The following is a 21,576-nucleotide window of genomic DNA, read 5'->3' as shown; positions in this document are numbered from 1 at the left end:
AAGATCCTATAATACAACATATGTACCTACTAGTGTACATGTATACTATACTACTATTGTATATGTATACGTATATACTATAGTCTCTAGTCTATATTAGAGATCTTCTAAGAAGAATCTGGACACGAGCTATGTATTGTCTTTAGTTTTAGCAAAATCACGCGAGAGAAGACATACATTCTCTATTCCTTTCTCTTTCTCTTTGACTTTTTCTCTCTCTTTCTCAAGAGAGTTGATAAGACATGACGGATTAATTAAAATTGGCTATCTCATACCTAGACTCTTAGAGGGTCTCTAGTCTGTATTAGACATTGCCCTAAATATCTCTTCAAAGAGAATAATATATGTGAATTAATATTGTGCACATATAATTAATAATTCAATATGAAATATAAAAATGACACAATTTTCGGTAACATCTTTTACTATATATGCGAAAATCGACCTTAATTTTGCTTCATTTTGAAATTTATTGACGGTCACTGATCTCGTGGTTGTTGCGGACTTCCTTTTGAACCCGGTAATAGTCAAACGCATTAATTCATCCGTGCTCATTCTGGCGCAATGTCTACTCATTAATTCGTCGCGACGCGCGGCGTAGGCTTATTTATCAAATACCTAAGTTCCGTTCGTCTCTCTCTCTCTCTCTCTTTCTTCTTCTTTTGCTCTTGCCAGAGATTTCCATTCAGCGAAACTCGAGCCAAAACGTTGTCCTTATCGACGCGACGCTATTCAATCGTTGTATCGAAGCGACCATGTCTTACAATGAGTTCACTTGCGACACTGAGTCTCGTCGAGCTTCCGATATTACCTGTACATTACTCGACGAATTGCGCACAATGCTGTTGATGGAGATTTATATACCTGATCGCTCTGAAAACGTAGCAGGAACTGAATGACTCAATGCACGACAGAACGTAAGTGAACGTATGTAAAGTTTGTTCATTCAGAAATAAATATACGATTAAACAACAGGAAAAATATTTATAAAATATTATTCGTTTCTTTATGACAATTAAACTTTCTATTTTTGTAATAAAGAAAATTTTGATGAAAAGAAAAAAAATTTCTTATACAACACAGATTTCCAAGAAACATCTTAAAATTGTCCAGAGGATGTCCTTGTGTCCTAAGGGCGTTCTTAGGACGTTTCTCGGATAAAGTGTGCTGTGAGTTTACGTAATATGTATACAAATAATTCAAGTTACGCATGTGCTTGACAAAGTTCACAGACAGAGTTCATAGACAGAGTTTACCCACGTTTTCGATTAAGTTGGGTTCGTACAATCGTGGCTTTATCATACATGGGGAGTATCATAGCAGAATGCAATAGGTATTTATATATATGTACGTATATATACGTAAAGGATGGTTGTATAACGAGTATAGGGGAAAATATCATGGGGATGACCACGCCATTGTCAACAGAGACACCCGGAGTGACCATTGTCTGGCAGAGGCCCGCGATTTTTATTCATCGGACGTTTATAATCTACCTCTTGCATCTGCGAAATAATGCCCGCGGATTTGCATACGCAACGGTATCTGGACGTGGAAATATCGCGTGAGAAAACGAATCGGGGCCCCGTTAGCGGCGGCACATTGCAATTCCCGTGCATGGCGAACGTAGCTTTCGTCGGACGATTAATAATCGTTGATTATGATCCGGAATATTTCAAAAGTTGAAAAATGATAAAACTTAATGGAACATATATCGATTACAAAATTTATGCAATATATATTGTAGATGCAGTTAACTAAACATTAAATGCGATTGAATTTAAATTATATTATATTATATCTTATGCACTCAAAATATATATGTATCTAAATATTAAATGCGAAGAGGAAAAATAAGTAAAATATAAAAAGAAATTAATTCAGAATAAAAAAATTATTAAGAAGACAAGATCAATGTAGATAGGGAGAACAATTGATTGATTGAAAAGTTAAGGAGCTAAAATTATCGATGAATTTTAAGAATTTTAAGAATTTTAAGAATTTAAGAGAGCTGACAATTATATATAATTAAAAGGTTGCCCATTTTCGAACTGTGATGAATAGGATTATCATAGGATTTCGTTTGATCCTTTAGGATCCACATGGATTTAAAAAGGTGCGGAAGCTTTTGTATTATGATAGCATCGAGAAGTGTCTTTCTCGTCAAACTAACTAGTCTAAATAAGCGCATGTGAAAAAAATACAAATGGCAAAGCTTCTAAATAAAAAGTATAAAGTCAAAACACTTGGAAACTTATCGATATAAAACGATTTATAAATGTATCTATATATCGAGATATATCTTATTGAATTATTATATAATCAAATTTTTTCAGGCAAAATGATATAAATTAACAATAATCTAAAAGTGTTCACGATATTATATTTAGTCTGTAATATTCAAGTAAAGAGAAAGAAGAGTAAAAGAGAAAATAAAAAAATGAATAATTCTTTATATATAAATACAAACTTGCATACACACTCTATTTTAATACAATATAATTTATGATTTATAAAAAATTTAATATAATTTAATGTCTACTTTCAGTTTCCGAATCGTTGAAACCATGTCGGTGTTATTGGAAGGAAGGTCGTATAGGCCTTTCAAGTCCTCGGAGGAATACCTAATAGCGATGAAGGAGGATCTGGCGGAGTGGCTGAACGCTCTGTATCCAGAGCTCAGGATCAATCTTGACAATTTCATGGACAGGCTGGACACGGGCGTCGCTCTATGCAAAGTGAGTGTGTCACAATGATTTGCCTGTCAACTTACAACTATCGCGGAAGCACGATTGTCCGTGCGGTTTAACGTTCGCCATGCCGCGCTCATAACGAGGCGATCCTTATCTGTGACTTATCGTCGTCGAAAAATTCCTCTTGCAATCGCGATATACCCATTGACCTCAATCTTAGAACACGATTGTCACGGTTCTCCCGCTCGTTCCGCGTTTATTTTCTCGCCGGCTGGTAAACATCCGCCTATACGAAGTATCGCGAAAGTACATTAGTGACGTGATTTCTTTGGAAGTACGCGTTCCTTGGTGAGTATTCTGCGGTAAGTTGTTATTTGAAGCAATGTAAGCTGTAAATCTTAACTCGGAATAATAGGTATTATCATAATATTGATGACATAAGCATTAGATACGGATGCGAGTTAAAAGTATAGGAAAAAAAACTTTGGTCATGCTAAATTAGTTCTTTGAAATTCGGATATGAAGCTTCCTGTCGAAACACTAGCGTCATTCACAAACACACGCGGCACGCGTTGAAGACGCATAAAAGCTGCACGTGCGTGCACTGTGACAAGGAGGAAGAAGGATGCGGATGACGTCCAGCGGAAGCTCTTCGTTCTGCGTGGCGTGAATTACGATTAACCTTAATGCAAGTGGGAAAAACAACAAGTAAAATGTGTCTTTAAAGAACTCTTTTATTTCTCCAGCCCCATTTTTATTCATTCTTATTAATTAACAAGTAAAAGTAATTTATTGGTAATCTAATGGTATTAATAGACAATCGCAATTCTATTAAAAATTCATTCCCTTATTTTTATTTAATTATTTCAATAATATTTTTAGCCATTTATATTTTCAGAAATAAATACGTGAAGAGCGTCGTACGTACATATTTTCTTTCTCCTTTTCGATATATTTACTGTAAAAATGTATTTTTCCACGAGACATGTAATATAGTGAATATAGATGTCTACTTAAACGAAATTGAAATTATGCATGTGACAACACGTGTTACTTTTTCGTCAATAAGCGACAGCGAGTAAAACCTGTATGCTAAAATCACTGACTTTTATTGACGCGCGGTGTTGAAACAAAAAAATATTAAAAAAGCAGAACATATGCGTACAACCTGTATCTCCCACACGACCATGCCACTCAACATGTAACGGCGAATAGAGTAGTCATTCGCAAGCGTGACCGATCGGCTGTCGACGGTGTACACGGTCAGCTTATTAGCTCGAGCATTATTAAAGCAATTTTAACGAGTCATTAAGGGCACGGCAAATTGGAGCGTTTAAAAAAAATACGAGACACAATGAGTAATGGTTTAATTACCCGATTAATGCGGTCGGCAATCGCGACGCTCTTGTGCCGGACTACAATCGCGTGGAAATTATGGGTTTGAGATTTGCACGTTTGTATGCAATCGTGAACCGAGATAAGTGTCGAGGCGATAGAACAACGCTGGCTGTATGAATATTATCGGCTGATTCATTATTGGGAACGCGGGAAAGCAAAGAGCTGTCAGTGCAAGCGCAATGCATCATTATAATCCGCTAATTAAAATTTGTTATTCGATAAACGACCGTTCGACGTGTCGTGGATTCTTATACTTTTATCATCGCCATTTTATCCGTAATGGTTCCTGGAACGATACCGCGCCCGATCAATCGCAAGATCGATCCGCGTGCCGGATCGAGGCTCGAATCGACTTTCACTGATCTACCGATGACGATCCATCGCGGCCACTCGAGCCGACCGAAACGAGCTCCATTCATCGCCACGGGCTTCGTCGCGCGCGTCCATAACACCGGACTTGCGACGGGTATCAACGCGAAACGCGACGCTCATATAAATGTCCGAATATCAGCTATATCGCGCTCGTTATTAACGCCATCGTCGTTATAAATTTATGCCGGAGAAATATTTAGAGTAGGCAGAGGATGATAAAACACGTTCAGGCAGCTCGTTCACGGTTCATGCGTACGCTATGTGCCAACTCGGAGAAAGTCATTGGTACATCGAGTATGCGCCTAAAGCCCGATTACAGGCTATGGTGAACGATAGAACAATTTTTAACGTCAAGTCAAGCTATTAATATCAAGAGGGGATTCTGGTCTTGATTTTTAGACTATTTTCAGGAATTTTTCTGAAAAATTCGTAAGGTCTATTCAAATCAAAGTTGTTCCTACATATTAATACATATTTCAAGTATCTTTTAAAATTTTTTTATTGTAATTTTCCAAGAAATTCTTGTCTGAACTACAATAAAGTCAAATTTATTTTTATTTATTTTACAGTTACATGAAAAAATTCGAAAAAATCGAAAAATAATTTTCAAAATGACGCCATTTTTTTTCTTTCTAATATATTTTTTTATTATAGGTCAAACGATTATAGCCAAACTCATATGCTTTAAGAATCTTTTTGGTTTTTTTTTTGTTTCGACGAGCAGAATAGCCGCAATCATGGTCACCGTGTAGCGCCTTATTTTTTTTCCATGATCTTACATAAACTGTTATGTAAGGCTTATTTCTTGGAAAATTACAATAAAAAAATTCTAAAAGATACTTAAAATATGTACTAATATGTAGGAATGATTTAACCCTGATTTGAATAGATCTTACGAATTTTTCAGAAAAAATTCGTGAAAAAATAGCCTCAAAATTAAACTTCTAGACCAGAATCCTCTCCTTAAGGTTTTTCATTATTGATTAATGCGATTTAGACTTCATCTCACTTACTCTTTACATTTCTTGAAGTAAAATCTGATTCCAAAAGAGTGAAAACATTTGCACTCTTGAATAAGATTAACAGATTTTTTTCATTCTTTTTTGAAGTGAGATTTCACTCTTGGGAATTTAGAGAGTAACTTGAAAATGTAAAATTTTTTTAGCTATAATTAATTACTAAATTAGTGGTTTTGTAATGTTAACTTTAAAAGTTACTCGCTATAAAACGATCAGTTTAGTGATTAATCATAGTTAGACTTTTTATAAGTTAGTAAAAAGAAGATTAGATTTAATTAACACATACCTATATCGTTATCAGATTTCGAAGGAACGAGAGATCATAACAATAATAAAAAAAGTAGAGGAATTTTTAAAATATCAATCATATTGAATGCACTGTGCAGTTTAAATCTGATTAATTTATTGCAATTAAACAATGATTGAAGAGCGAACGATAAGTCTCAACATTTAACATTAGACATGTTCATGCTATAGAACGAGGTCAGATGAGGTCTAAATCAGGCCTTAGGATTACGAAGGATCTCGAAGTAAGATGCTGGAATTTCTTACCTGTGGCAAGGGGTAGATTGGGTTACAGCAATCGGTAGAAAGGGGCGAGGCAGGGAAAGGAGCAGTGCTTTTGTATATATCGACTTTACGAGCCGTGACGAGTGGTGAGACGGAGAATATAATAAGGTGCACGACAAGGAACGATAAGGAATTCTAGTGTTCTCGATACTGGCACTTCTAGGGGCTCTCTTCTACTTTTCCTTCTCTTTTCTTTCGCGATAAATTTTTTTTCAGTTTGTGATTTTACGGAGGAGGCGCCTGCATGCAATATATGCGTTTCAACTTTATTATACGCGACACACAGCGATAGACTCAAGAAACATTTAATTCCACTTAAATTGCTTAAATTCTTTGTTTCGAATAATCTTTTAGTAACAATTTCTTTTTTAATTCATGACAGCATTATAATTTATTTCGAAGACTTTTTATTTTAATTCTTTTCCAATTAATATTGTATATCGTATTTTATATTTTATATCTTCGTATATCTACATGTAATGACGAACTATTTCTAATTCTATATAGATAGTAACAATTTTGGAAAATTGTACATAATATAATATTTTTTAGAACGATTTATAAAGTAAAAATTTTAATATGTCATGTATAAATTCTCGAAAAATTGTTGAATAAAAATGAATGTCATGAAGAATACATTCACTGTTAAATAATTTATATCTCAGCGATTCTTAGCAATGACAAATTCAATAACGATGATGATTCAATTTGTAAAGATGTCTTCCGTTAAATAGTCCGAAAATAAATTTGACTGATTAGTGAATTTTGATGATGATGGAGGCCTTCGAAGTCGCCGCGTGAGGAGCATTTTTCAAAGCAAATTCAAGTATGGCACTTGTCATAAAAACTTGTCGGTAAAAGGTCGACAGGCACTTCATATTAATCACGATCGCGCGATATCCCGAGCGAAAGGAGTCAGAAGTGACGGCGCGTAGCCTTTCCTGTCGGAAATAACAAATACTGGACTCTGATGAAGAACCTTATATAGAAATTGACTGGCACTATCTCTGAACTCTGTGCGTAATATCGATCCGAAAATATTAACTTCAATTACGTCACATTAAATGAAAATAATCGATCCAAAAATACTAACTTCAATTACGTCACATTGAATAAAAATAATCGTGATCATTCATCTTATACTTATTTTTAACTTTATTTTTTTTTCTTAAACATCTTTATTAATTTTTTTATAAAATGCCGTATCAAGATTATTTTTATTCTGAAGAGTAGTATATCGTACGTGCTACATTTAAATAGTACATATTCGCAAGGCGTAGCTCTGGAAGATTATCTGATGGTTTTCTCGCAAGGACATCGAGTCGATTGCGCCGTTTCGCGTCAATCTCGACGTCGTTTCGATGATAATCCCATAATCAACATTATATAAATACATAAGAAGAAGAGTGACCTTCTTCTTATCGGATTCTAGATTGCGGAATTTTAGGCGATGCTCGGTGTGCGCGATTAATTAACAATTGTTTAGCAATTGTTGCCACTCGCTTCTCTCTCTCTCTCTCTCTCTCTCTCTCTCTCTCTCTCTCTCTCTCTCTCTCTCTCATTTAGTATTAGAATTTATAGCATCACATCGAGCGCGTTTTGAAACTTGTCTCTTGTAGACTTTAAAACCTATTTAAGCAAGGCGGTTTAATCGTCAAAGTGGATAGTAATCATTAAACTGTCTATAATTTAAGGTCTATAATTTACGTAAACTTCTTTCCTATAAATAAAAGTATTATTTCTGTCGTTTAAATTTTTGACAACAAATAAAATCGATGCTCTTGTGTGAAAAGTGAAACATTTGAAATAATGCCATATAATTTGAGATATGATATAATTTTAAAAGAATTAATCGTCATTATATTAATGTGTAATTATTATTCATAATTATTATCTATGATTATATAATTTTTTTGGATTAAAAAAGATGCAAATGTAATATTCTTGACAATATTTTTGCAAAAAATACAGCACTTGAAATGATGGTATCCATCAGGCTATTATACTTGGATAAATTAATAGGCTAACTAGATCGATGGTCAAATGCGTTAGTCAAAGTCGAGATCGCACGAGATCGGGGTCGATCCCAAGGATCCGAGGAAGCTGGTTGCATTAATGAGCCAATTAACGGAAGAGTTACGAGCTCGGCTTTCCCGACAAGACGATTGTCTGTCGATTTTTCTGACGCGCGTGGCAGAGCGGGTTACCTCTCGGTGACGAGTCGCTCGTTAACCGAGTTTATCGGTGTATATCTATCAGTTACTTAAAGAGCTGTTAAATGCGAACGGGACTGGCGATTTCCCTCCAATGAGTTGGCGTTATCGATTGCACTATGATGAATGCAAAACCGATCGATTTTGTCATACATGCAATCGATCATGTATAATATAGCGATCCTTCCTGTTATGAAGATAAGTACTGTCTCTTATAAGGTAACAATTGTAAAAAATAATTTAAATCCTCTTCAGGAAGTATTCAAAAATTTTAATATAATTTTTGTAACATATAAAATATATTATGTTTGTAGCTTATCTGATATCAAAAAATTACTTAGCATTATGCATAATCGATTATAAAGTTTGTGTATTTCATGTTATTTTAATCACAAACAAAATTATAGAAAATTCAGATTTGAAATGATTGATCGGAATTACGAGAGAAAATCTAAATGCGCAACGTAAACGTAATCACAACGTGAATATATGAAGAAATTGGAAGGGAAGGCGGAATCGAGGTCGGCGACCTTGAAATTTCTTGCAGTTAATTGAAATCGAGTGGAAAGCTGATGAAACTTGATTCCATCGTAGAATTATAGCGTAAATGGAATGACGATTGGTGCCATTCTGTGACGTCGCGAAATGTAGAAAAGCGTGAAATCGGATTGATTTGAAAATTGATTTAAAATCTTTCTTTTTGTTTCTATAAAATAAATCTAAATAAAATAGAATTTTTATTAGCTCACAATTGTAGACTGCCAACATTAAAACAATTGCCATTCTTCTTAATTGATTCGACTTTTGTTTTTTAGAGAAAGTGCGAAAGTCTTCTAAGACTATATCTTCTAAGACTATATCTGGGATAGAATTGTTAATTGCGCGAGAAGTAGGATAGAATATGTCAATCTGTCTTAACACAAAGTAAGCAAGAATCTATTTTCACACACGTTCGCGGGACAAAGGTTCTCATATTATCTTTTATGTGTTATGTAGGATACGCACATATGAAATGACCGCAGGTTTACGTCCTTGTAAACTGATTATTCTTTTCGAAAGATAGTAAAACGAAATGTGTCGAAGGTTAGCGCACGTTCGTTTCTGCGTATTACACATCAAGGAAATGTATTACACACGTGAGGTCAAGAGCGTTTCCTGCCGTCTTCTATTAGCATTTCTATTGAGAATTCCTAGTCCTTTATCTAGCTTGTTTATGCTCGGAAATGTCGGTAGCAAGAAATGAAGGATCATTCGTGTATAAGCTTATATAGAGCTTATCGTAGAGAGTAGATATATTTTCACCTCAAAATTATTTCTTATCGATATCAAAATAATTTTAAAAAATATACGATATAATAAATAATAACGTATAAAATATAAAATGATATAAAGCTTATATTAGAGAGCAGGTACACGTATTTTGAGATGTCAAAATTATTATTCTTGCCAATATCAAACTTTATATAATACAAGAATTTTAATGATATATGATACAGTAAATAATAATGTATAAAATATAAAGTATGATATAATATAAATGATAAAAAAAATTAATAAATATCTAAATTACATCGAATAATGAATCATACGATATAAATTCTCGCGGAGATTTGAGAGTTAATGACGAAACGTTTCATTTTCTCACAAATATATCTGAAATATTTTAATTTCACCGGGAATATTGAAAGAACAGGATTTATTGATGCACATCAAATGCGTTCATGCTCAAGCGAACAAAATCATTCCAGACGCACCGATGACTCCTTTTGTCTCAAAGAAAGCGAATTCACAGAGCGACCGGATGCTTTTTTTCATAATCCCTCGGAACCGGAGATGAATGCACGGGGGTGGACTTTTTCAACTTCAAAACCTAAATATATATCGTGTCTCCCGCGTTCCCGAAATGCAGTACAAGGGATGCGTCGTAAAAACATCGGACGGAAATAGCCGGCGAAAAATCGAGCAGGCGCCACGGCGCGTCGCGTTGCGACGCCGGCAGTCACGACGGGCGGTCTAGGACCTTCGGAGATCGCCTTTATAGTCCCGACGCATTTTAATGCCAATGTCGACGTCCGCGCACGTAACTGCTCGCGGTCTTAAAAGGTTCATTGTACCTTTTCGATGTATGTTTCTTCATAGGCGGCGGAACGTTTTCTTTCAAGGAACGGAAAGTATCAATACAGCAGAGTGAATTGATGCAAGTAATAGCGGTATTTTCTAAATACTCTTAAATAATATAACAATAAGTAATAAGTTAATGTAGATTATTATGTAAATAAATAAATTATAAATGAGGAAAGGCTAAAGTTAATATGATTAAGACTAGATCTTGGTGTCTAATAACATATTTTTATATGTAAATTCTAAATATATTTTTTAATTATATAAACTATGCACTGCTTGCGGTTGAACTTTAAACGTAATCATATAACTGAAACTGAAATAATATTAATAATTAAATTGATCGTTGATTTGATATTATTATATTAGCATGATAATATAATTTATATCTATTTATATAGAGAGAACAATTTCTCGAAATTATCTACTAAAATTTTTTAAAAGATAATTCGAATTTTACTGCTACTATAATATGTATAAAAAAATATTTTTAAAATAGTATAATTTATAATAGAATGAAACTGATAACCTTTGAGATAACTGTTAGATAGATTATCGCGCAAATAACGATAACGGGATAATTTGAGATGATAGCGGTAGATATTCCTCCCTTGCTGTTATATATTGGTCATCAGTTAATCGACATTAAGTGTCTATTAAGTAATTTAGGGCGATCACTTAGGGAGATATGCTTTGTCTTATAATCCAATGAAGTTTCTTTGATAGGCCATTATTGCCGATAATTCTTGTTACATCATTATCGTTCACTAAATTGTAGCTAATAGAAATCAATCAAGATTTTATAAAAGTATTTAATTGCGAGATAAATTTGATAATACATTTCGCAATTAAAATATATTTCTCGCAATTAAAAATATATTTCGCTTAAATATAAATCCTTTTCCCCCCATTAAAAGAGAGTTTTTATTAAATTAACAAAAGGATCCAACAAGAATGACAAAGAGAATTTCTGTGATTACGTAAGTTCGGTCTCACCAAAATGTCATTCTTGTCAAGCCCTTTTTTTTAGTTTAATTAAAACATTTTTTTTCAGAAAGAGAGACCATCTTCTTATTGGGACCATCATTGAAAAATAAATTTCGTTGCATTAATTGGAATTCTAGTTGAACATGAACAAATTAGAATTTTCTGATTGAATCTATTATAATTCTATTATAGTAGAGTTGAAATAATCAGAATTCTGATTGATACGATCAGAATTTTCTTGTTCGTTGATTTTTAATCAGAAATTTGTCTCTGAATTTTTACGAAATCATGAATATTCATTGCGAAACATTCAACGTCGATCTATCACTTTTGACCTCAACGGCGACATGCGAATCTTCCTGGGAAGTACAATACTTCGCGACATGTCATTGGCTGCAGCCACATAAAGACTCGCAAAGGCACGTTCGCACGATTTTACATACTTGTTCGCGCGTGCGACGCTTTGGAAGGCATCTTACAGCGCGCGTGTAGAAACATGGGATGATTCACGACGCTTTTGTGCCAGGCGAGGTCTGTTAGGAGTACAAATGGTCGAGGTTTATTAACCTTCGGCACGCAGGAACGACAGGATCGCGAACAATCCTAGCGAAGAATCTCTTCGCGCTTTTGCCGAGCAAAGAATTTCGTCACAGTTACAAGAATGACCGAAAAGTTTACGAATTAATCGTTGATTTGATACTATTAGCATGATAATATAATTTATATCTACTTATATAGAGAGAACAATTTCTCGAAATTATTTACTAAATTTTTTAAAAGATAATTCGAATTTTACTGCTACTATAATATGTATATAAAAATATTTTTAAAATAATATAAGGAATCTAATCTCTCTTCGCTCAGGAATCTAAATTGTGCATATATAACGCGTAATTATCTCTTTGTAGCAATTGTTTGCTAGAATTTATAAAATTGTTCGTTTCTGTATAATTATATAAGGAACATTGATATACATTTAATTGGCAAATCATTGGTCATCAGAATTTTTTTTTCATTTTCTTTTTTAAACATTAGGAAGATATTATTATTTATTATTTTTTAATCGAATAAATTGGGATACGCATTTTAAATATTGAAGAGTAATTAATCAGTAATTAATCACAATTGATTTACAGTTATTATTTACAGATATTAACAACTTTGTAGTGCCCAATGTTACCGTAATGTTACACAGCAGTACACAAAGTTACAGTAATTATTTACATAATAATCAATAACATTATTATCACGACGTCTATTTAGCGCGATAGATTTAATAATTTTAATCAAATTAGATCACACACTATATATGCTTTTGATAAGCGGCCGTTCGCCGCTTCATTTCGCGGTGCCGCGAATAGCCATAAATTTCCGCAACGGTTTATCGCGTAAGTCTGGTCCCGAAGACTAAATTAAGTTACGGAGTTATGAGTAATGGTTACTTGCGCTCTCGTTGGTTACGTCTCATTGGTTTCCTTCCACGTTGTGCAGCGTTACGTTTAACTCGTACGCGTTCCCCCTCGAGCGCAATGAATCGCCTCGCAACCGCTCCAATTTACAAACGTAGAATGTGCAGCGGCCATTTTCATTAGGCATATTGGTAGGCGACAACGATACTGAGAGGGGTCAGGAGCTATGTAATGTGACATCCTGCTGTCGCTTCATCTGCCGACCGTATTACCATATGCGCCACTTCTCGTTTTTTTATGAATGCGGCTCTTCCTCTCACCAGTGATGCTCAATGCATCATCGAAAGGCTTGATGTCGGATTGATCAATGCATCAATAAAAGAAAACAATATTTCTATAATGTCAGCGTGGAAGGTAAACGCAGTATATTAATGACAATCGATGAAAATCATTTTTCTGTATCCATTATACAAAAATTAACAAAATTGTTCTATTTAAAAAAATGAGACTATTATTTTTAATATTAAATAACAAGCGGTTTAATGTTAAATAACAATTAAAAAATGAGACTATTATGTTTAATATTAAATAACAAATGTCATGTATTATTGACAATCGTTATGTATATGATTTAGCTCTTTAATTCAGCTCGCTTCAAAGACCACCTTTATCAAGAATCAATTTTTTTGTATCGTATTAAATCGTTTGCCTTTTTAATCAATTTCTTGGCTTGCCATTATATGATTAAAAGTCAGATAAACTAATGTATAAGATAAGAACGACTTCTCTTACTTTAAAGGTTGCTTTCATCATCAAAATTTTCGAAAGATGGCTCATTTCAACTCTTTCGTTTTTTAGATACGCACATTCTATCTTAAGTATGAAGAAAGATACAGTCCTACCGCTTTTATTCCTGGGTTTAATCGTACATCTCCCTAACTGATGAACGTTCTCGCCATTAGTTTTAAGAGTCCTCGACAAAATGGTCCGGCTGTTGAATTGTCATTATCGTCGCTCGCGTTCGGTTGTAACTGCCTGTTGGCGAACTCGTCTAATCTCTATATTACCCCTCGGGAGGTATTGAGACAGGCCGACGAAACAACCGGATGCTGTTAGATATGATTTTTACGAGTGTGCGTAAACAGCTCCGCGACCTTATGGCATCCACGTGCAGACGAGAAATATGTTTTCTTGGGGATCCCTAAAACGAGTTTGTAAAATGCGCGTTGTGATCGTCTCTTAACTGAAGGTCTTTCGTAAAAGGCTTGATTTCGATCACGCGTTAAAGATATACGTGAAAATTGTATTAGTCTCCAATTTGCAGCAACACGAGAATTTTATAACGTAATTAATTGGCTGTCATTGGCTAGAAGGAAAAAGTGATATTTTTATCCTTTATTATCTCGAGAGCTCAATTTATTTTATTTACAAAATTTTGAAAAAATGATAAAAGTTTACCTTTGAATATTTGAACTCTTTCCTCTTCTATCGACTTTAAGTTACTTGTACTAATTTTTAAAAAAATAAAGAAATTAAAACATATATTATAGAAACTAAAATGTAGATTTCCATAAATATTACATTATAAGATAAGTGAATAATTGTTAATTTGATTATGATCTTTGTAATTTTTTTATACTTTTTGAAAAAATTTTGCAACAATTATAAAGAATTGTGTGATTAATAATTGAGTTAATCGCAACTTTTTTTTGTAAACTTTTTTTATTGTTTAATAATTTTGTAAAATTATGGCTGAAAAATAAGAATCATAATAATCATAACAATGGATTAGCCGAACGTGACATCGAAACTCGATCGCACGCGAGCGGACTCACACTGAATGTAAGGCGCGATGTTTGCACGGACGAAATATGATTTTGTTTAAACAAGCCGGGGACTTTTGGGTCGTATTCTATGTTCGCTTCTTTTCCCAACGTAACCCAAATACCTCCTGACGAGTCATCTCGCGTCAACTCTGTTTGAGCAGCGTAGAGGTTCAACGAACTGTCATTAAAACGAGCATCCAGTTAGTTGACACGGTCGTTTGAGCAGATGTTCGGTGGAAAACGAGCATTGAGCAAACGGAAAAAGATTAAAGGGATGAAATAACAATATTGCCAGTGATATATGTATTGATCGTAATCAAATTGGAGGCAAAAAAGACAATAAAACAGTATTCTAATGAAAAATAAAGTGAAGAGTCGGTTACTGTTATTCATTTCTTTTTTATTTTGATATTATTTACATCTCGCGGCTATATTGAAAAAATAATAATAATAGAAAATTCGTGACTATAAAATTTATAATATTTTTAAAAATTACAATTTATCGTACACATAAAAAAATTTTTTTTAAAATTATGCCTCTTAAGAATTGATGCTTCTTTTATTTAATTTATATTGCGAATCACGATCGGACACTTTCCTGTCCATCATCTCCGTTTATATTTGACATACAAGGGCGTGAGCATCCTGAATCTCTTTGGCACGCACTCATCTAAATCAATAACGTGATATTGCATTAAAACCTTTTTTCTCGGGGGATGACGGTCATCAGATGCCATCTGCCATTTCAATGCTCGCGCTAAATCCAGGATTTTGATGCCGCGTCAAGCCTCGCATCTGAATAACGTATATGTACATATGTATGCGCACGATGTAAGAGAAGACGACGTGTATGTATGAGAAAGTGTTGAATAGCGTGAAATGAAATATCGCGTTTTATGCGCATACAAGCGACAGAAATAAAATATCGACATTTGTTATAGGCGTGAAACATGATGCACTCGTAACACACTTTAACTTAAAATGCGAGTATTATGAATTGCAATCCAGGGCGCTGTAAATTAGGACATTACGGTTTTAGATAATACCTTTTCTTGAGTTAAATTATTTAACTTCATTGTTTAGTTAAATTAACGACGTATTGAATAAGAACAGTAACGACAAAAATAATCAAAAATAACTCAAATTAAATATAATTTTGCATTATTAATTAATTTTTGTCGTACTCTTGGTCTTTTTTCTCCATCCAAGATTTCTAGCATCGTTGACGCAAACTTTAGACCATTAAAATGAGCAAAAACGCGATTTGCCTTTCTATCATTTTCTCCGCAAAATCGTCACATCTCTATCGCCGCATCAGATGATGTCAGTGATTTTTTTTTTCTCTTTTCAGCATGCAAATAACGTGCGGAAATATGCGACGGATTACGTGGCTCGTCGTCAAGCCCGCAAGATGCCGATGACACGTTCGATAACTTCTCTGGCATTACCGATGAGCCAGGTGGGTGATGTGCCCTACCTGCCGAACGCCAAGGCCGGTACCTTCTTCGCCCGCGACAATGTCTCCAACTTCATCGATTGGTGCCGCAACAGCCTCGGCATCATCGAATGCCTACTCTTTGAGACCGAGGATCTGATAATGCGTAAGAACGAGCGACATGTAATACTATGCCTGCTGGAGGTGGCTCGTCGCGGCGCCAAGTTCGGCATGCTCGCGCCGTTGCTCGTGCAGATGGAGAGGCAGATCGACCGCGAGATCGCCGCCGAGAACAAAGCGGCGAACGGCGCCGGCAACGAGGAGAGTGATGACGAGTACGAGGAGGAGCCTTGCCTCATATACGGACCGCAGCCGCAGATCGTCACGAATGATCTCAAGACTCTTCACGAGTTGGTGAGTGAAAATATGATCTTGATACTTGGAATATATAGGTCTCGACACGAGAAATGACGTTTCCACGCTTCCGTTGCCCACACTCTAAATCTTTGGGAAATTTCACTCCAAGAAAAGTGATAGTTGCGCCAGTCCGGTAAGGAATGAACTTTACTTCATTCCTTCAGGAATGAATTTCTTAACCTAATCTAAAAAGTCAACTTTAGTGATTAATATCTCGAGACAGAGCGACGCTTTCTTCTGCCATATTCGTTCATTTTGTGCAAAAACACTTCGAATGAGCCTAATAATTTTTAGATTAGATGTAGGGAAGCTAAACTTAACATTTATTAGAGTAAAATTTCAGTCTCTCTCTCCCTTCAGAGAGTGAAATTATTCACTTTCCATATAGATTGAAAATTGACTCCCATTTGGAGTAATTTTTCACTCTAAGAATGAAAATTTCAAATTTCTTTCATTTCCTGTCGGACTGGCGCAACTATCACTCTTTGGGAGTGAAGTTTTCACTCTCAAAAATTTAGAGTGCATACAGCACAAATCTTCCAGAGATGTTCTAAAGATGCTCAGAGAATCTCCTGTATCTTAAGGATGTTCTTAAGACATTTCTCGGATAGGCTGCATGGGTGATGGAGCTGAATGAAAGATATATCAGCATTTATAATAAACCATTTATAAGAGACCTAAAAGTTTTTATTTAGTTCTCTTTCTATAAACTTTCAACAAATCATATTTCAAATGTTCTGAATTCGGTTTTTTTATTCTCAAAGCATCATTTCGAAACAATGTTTACGCTTCTTGGAATCTCTCGGTAGCTCTGAAAGTTTCTCAGCGATTTATAGCACCGATTCCAATGGCTCGCTGATTAAATCGGTTTTGAACGTATTCGAATCGCGCGTTTCATTCCCGTATCATTGCCAACGACTGAACGTGCCATGGCTATGAAAATAACTCGTAACCCTTCAGTCCATCCGTATGTATTTATGGCGATCTTAACTTCAAGCCATGAATATCGTGCGATCAGAAACAAGAGACGTCGTATTTCTGAAATTTAATGAAGTGTCGATAGTTTTACTCGTTCAAATCAAGTACCGTAAGATCGACTGCATTTTGCGATAATATCATGGAAGATAATAAAAAAAGGATAGTTTCTGGAACTTGGCGTAATTGTGCGATATATATGTACATTTAAATAAATTTTACAATCATTTTTATACTATTTTTGATCATTAATTGTATGCTTTAATGGCAATGATATGTCGTGTTAAAGTTTGTAAAAAAAACAGAGTTATTGTGTTTTTGGAGTAAGGAAATGAGTCAATTTTTTAAAACACAACAAGTAACAATGCGTCACGTCTTGTTTCTTTGGTTTCTTTTTTCTTCGTACTCATATACGCTGAATATCTTGGCAAAGAAAGGGTTAAGCCGCCGACCGCTCCCACTGTATGCGCACGACCTATTCGAGATTTTATTATCGGTCGCTTATTATAAATTAACGGGTAACGATGATGTGCGCACGACGCGTTAAATGTCCCGTCGTGCACGCGAATCGCGTTGACGGCCCGGCGTCGCGATAACGCCATTTCTTCGACGTTAATTGCACTGCCGTTGGTGGAGAACGCGATACATCGACCGACACCTCTCCTCCTTGATGGAAACATAATATTCTCTATATTCTGGGAATATCGACATTCCGTATCTTAATTCTTTATACTTCCGCCATAGATATTACGATAAGACAAAGCATTGACATAGTCTCTTCTACTCCTTCCTCTCACGAACAAAATTTAGGGAGAATTATGATCTTTTGAGTTTTGACAATAATTTCAATTATTTACTGCATTGTCCCATATTTATATTGTTGAATATCGAAGGAGTCAATTATAATCAATCTTTAAGTTAAGTAATATTTTATTATTTTTAATAAAACTTTCATGTATGTCAAAATGTAAAAGTTCATTTCTGTGGTTAGTTTCAAAGCAAATAATATCCATATTAACGTATATGCAGAAGAAATAATAAACTAAATTTAAATCAAATTAACATGTTCTTGAGTTAAATTTAACTCAATGTTTTAATTAAATTAATGACATATAATTTAGTAGAAAGACAGTGGCGACTTATAGAAATGGTTAAAAATGATTTAAATTGAATATAATTTAACGTCATAAATTTAACAGTATATAAAAAGCTCGAAAAAATAGGAGAAATACTTGAAAGGATTGATTAAATATAATATTTAACTTAGAATTATGTCAATTGTTACCTGTAATGTGATTGGTAAATTATTACTGATCAAACTATTCAATAAATTATGTTTGATTATTATATGATTGTCTAGTAATGTCGCTTTATGTTATTTTTACGATTAAAGGGCAGTGCAATATATAATAATAATTTTGCTCGATCGAGAGACCGGCTTGTATTGGCTAAAAATGTTGGATTAGCCGACTCGCGAGTGTGTCTAACGTGCGATTACCGGCGGCGATACACGCGACTGGCATACGTGTTTGCGAGGCTAAATCGCGGCATTTCACGAAGCGGAATAATTCCTTCCCCAGGGCTTACAAGCGCCGCGGCGGGCGATAACGTCGCGGCTTTGCCACATACAGGAATTCCAGGACGCTTTCCCGCGATGTCGTGGCACCAAACGCTCATGGCGTATGCACCTCGTGGAAGGTTTACGAGCGCTTTATCTTTCGAAAGAAAATTTCAACTTAATCGCAGAATGTTACGATAAATCTGCTCGTTGCAATAAAGCTTTCCTTTTTACGGGAACAGGAAGAAAATCGTACCTAAATCTAGAAAGTAAAAGATACATCGCACGCAGGATGAAAATGATACGGAGAATAAAGCAAATTGGAATTAACAAGAATTTCAATGTTTTTTATCCATTTTAATTTAAGATAATGAAACTCCATTAAATCACAGATTTTATATTTGATACAAGAAATGTTGGTTTTAAAAAATTTTAAAATAACGACGTTACATTATTGATTTAGAAATTAGTATTTTTAAGAAAGATTCATAGATTGTTTTTAGCAATGAAAAACTAATAATAGCAGAATGTGAATTAAGAATTCAAGGAAATATAAACGTATTCTAAAATAATAACGGAGTGATAATAGCCACATTCAGCACATTTACTTTGCAATTGTTGAAAGATTTCTTCATTAAGATTGGATCATTTCTCTAGATCTAAAAATATAATTCAATCAGCTCGAAGAAAACTTTCAACAGTTGTAAAATAAACGTTCTGCTGAATGCGGACATTGATTCATAATAATATCACAATGTGATACGTTTCAAGAAAATGATAGCACTGATTCGTTCTTAGAACAGTATAACATGATAGTATATCGCATAATCTCCGTTAAGATTGCAATGTAGAAACCAACTCTTATAGAAATCTAATATTAACCAATATTCGAAAGACAGTTATTAATTATACTTATTTTAAGCACTGTATTCAAAGCACTGTTGTTCAGTAGTAATCCTAATATTAGTACTCCAAATAAGTAATTAATTACTGTCTTTTAATAATAAATTGGCTAGTATTAAATTGGCCAGTATTAGATTTTTGTAAGGAAAGAGGGAAGTATCGAAGCGACGTGGATACTTGGATATCGTAGTATCATTAACACCCTTGGTAGATAGCGTAAGCGCTGCAAGCGTTAGCAGTGCAGCATATAGTAGGACCGAGCGCGTAAATCTCGTGGGACCGTCATTATGGGCGCCGTTCGAGCGTATTGTGCGTCGATTTTCGCGATCGGACACTGATATCGTCGGATAAATTTCACTTTGCGCCGCGGGGAGGCCGAGCGACGCCGCGCGCGTCGGCTTTAAGTAGTAATACACTGTGAAAGCGTTGCCCTCCGATTCCAATAAAGTAGAGGCGAGCTAAAGCCGCTTTGTCGGCTCCGTAATTAGCAGAAATATTTACCACGTCTTAGTTGCGAAAGTAACAAAATATACTAGGATAGCGATCATTTAACTTTTTCCCTACGGCAGAAACGTGAAAAGTGAAAAATTTCTCCCTCAATGATAAAAAAATTTCCACTTTTAATCTGTTTGCTTTAGGCAAAAAAGTTACGTAATCGCTACCCACGGATGTGGATTCTTCATTGCCATAAGTAAACGAATTTTGATTTTAATAAAATCTTTTCTATTTTCAAATTGGGTGGGCTTTAATTTTTAATTATTTAAGGAGAACAAAAAGGAAGGATTATTCAGGATTTGAAAGAATTTAATTTGAAATAATGTTTAATGTATTACAAGAAAAAAGACTCAAATAATTAAAAAAATTAATAAGTATAGGGCTACGAATCAAGCCAGATCTTAATGCTGTGTTATTAAAAACAAAAGTTTATTATCACGTTTCGATCTTAACTTCTTAATGTTAAAATTGATACAATTTGAAATCAACGACTCATTGGAAAGACAATAACTTGACAAAACACATGATATGATTTAGACAATAATTGTAATAATATATAAATTTCATCGAATTTTTGATACAATTATTATATATTATTACAATTACTGTCTAAATCATATCATGTGTTTTGTCAAGTTATTGTTAAAATAACTAGCTCGGCTCGTAGCCTTATACTTATTATTAATTTAATATATTTATTTTAATTTTAATTTCTTTTAGTAGTCTTCTGGACTGGGCTGGTTTTAATTTTTAATTGCCTGAATATAAAGGAGAACAAAAAGAAAAGATAATTTACGATTTGAATTCAACTTGAAATGATATTGATTTTAATTTAAATTTCTTTTATATCCTTTTGATTGCTAAGAAAAGTAACAATTAACATTTTTACACCGTTCCATGGATCTTGGTCGTTAGAATTGGCCCTGAGCTCAGAACATGTTGAATCGCGATTGAATCGAAACGACGATTACGTCGTCTCGTGTCAAATGTCGGAGTGTTCAAAGCGGCGACTCGCCGCTTTATTGATAATTAATCTAATCTCTCTTTGCGCCGCAAGACACGACGACGCGGAGGTGCATTCTCTAAAGCATTCGCTTTTGCATTAAAGCCTTTGCTTGCGGCAGTGTGGCGGCGATGATTCAAGGAGAAAGAAGAAAAACGAGTGGAACCATAGAATAAGAACGT

At 34.6% G+C, this 21,576-nt stretch overlaps 1 protein-coding gene across 1 annotated transcript in view; it reads left to right on the top strand.

Moving 5' to 3' along the window:
• Positions 1-21,576, top strand: part of LOC105152392 (GAS2-like protein pickled eggs) — a 74,131-nt gene that overhangs the window by 14,019 nt on the left and 38,536 nt on the right. The window contains exons 2-3 of the mRNA XM_011066653.2: positions 2,549-2,738; positions 15,960-16,457. Of these exons, the coding sequence (XP_011064955.2) occupies positions 2,568-2,738; positions 15,960-16,457 (669 nt within the window). The 5' untranslated portion in view covers positions 2,549-2,567. The remainder of the gene's footprint in view (positions 1-2,548; positions 2,739-15,959; positions 16,458-21,576) is intronic.

The sequence above is a fragment of the Acromyrmex echinatior genome, chromosome 4, assembly GCF_024713525.1.
Source record: "Acromyrmex echinatior isolate Ae372 chromosome 4, ASM2471352v2, whole genome shotgun sequence".
NCBI lineage: Eukaryota > Metazoa > Arthropoda > Insecta > Hymenoptera > Formicidae > Acromyrmex > Acromyrmex echinatior.
The sequence above is the reverse complement of the archived record's forward strand: the minus strand, read 5'-3'. Positions and strand labels throughout refer to the sequence as shown.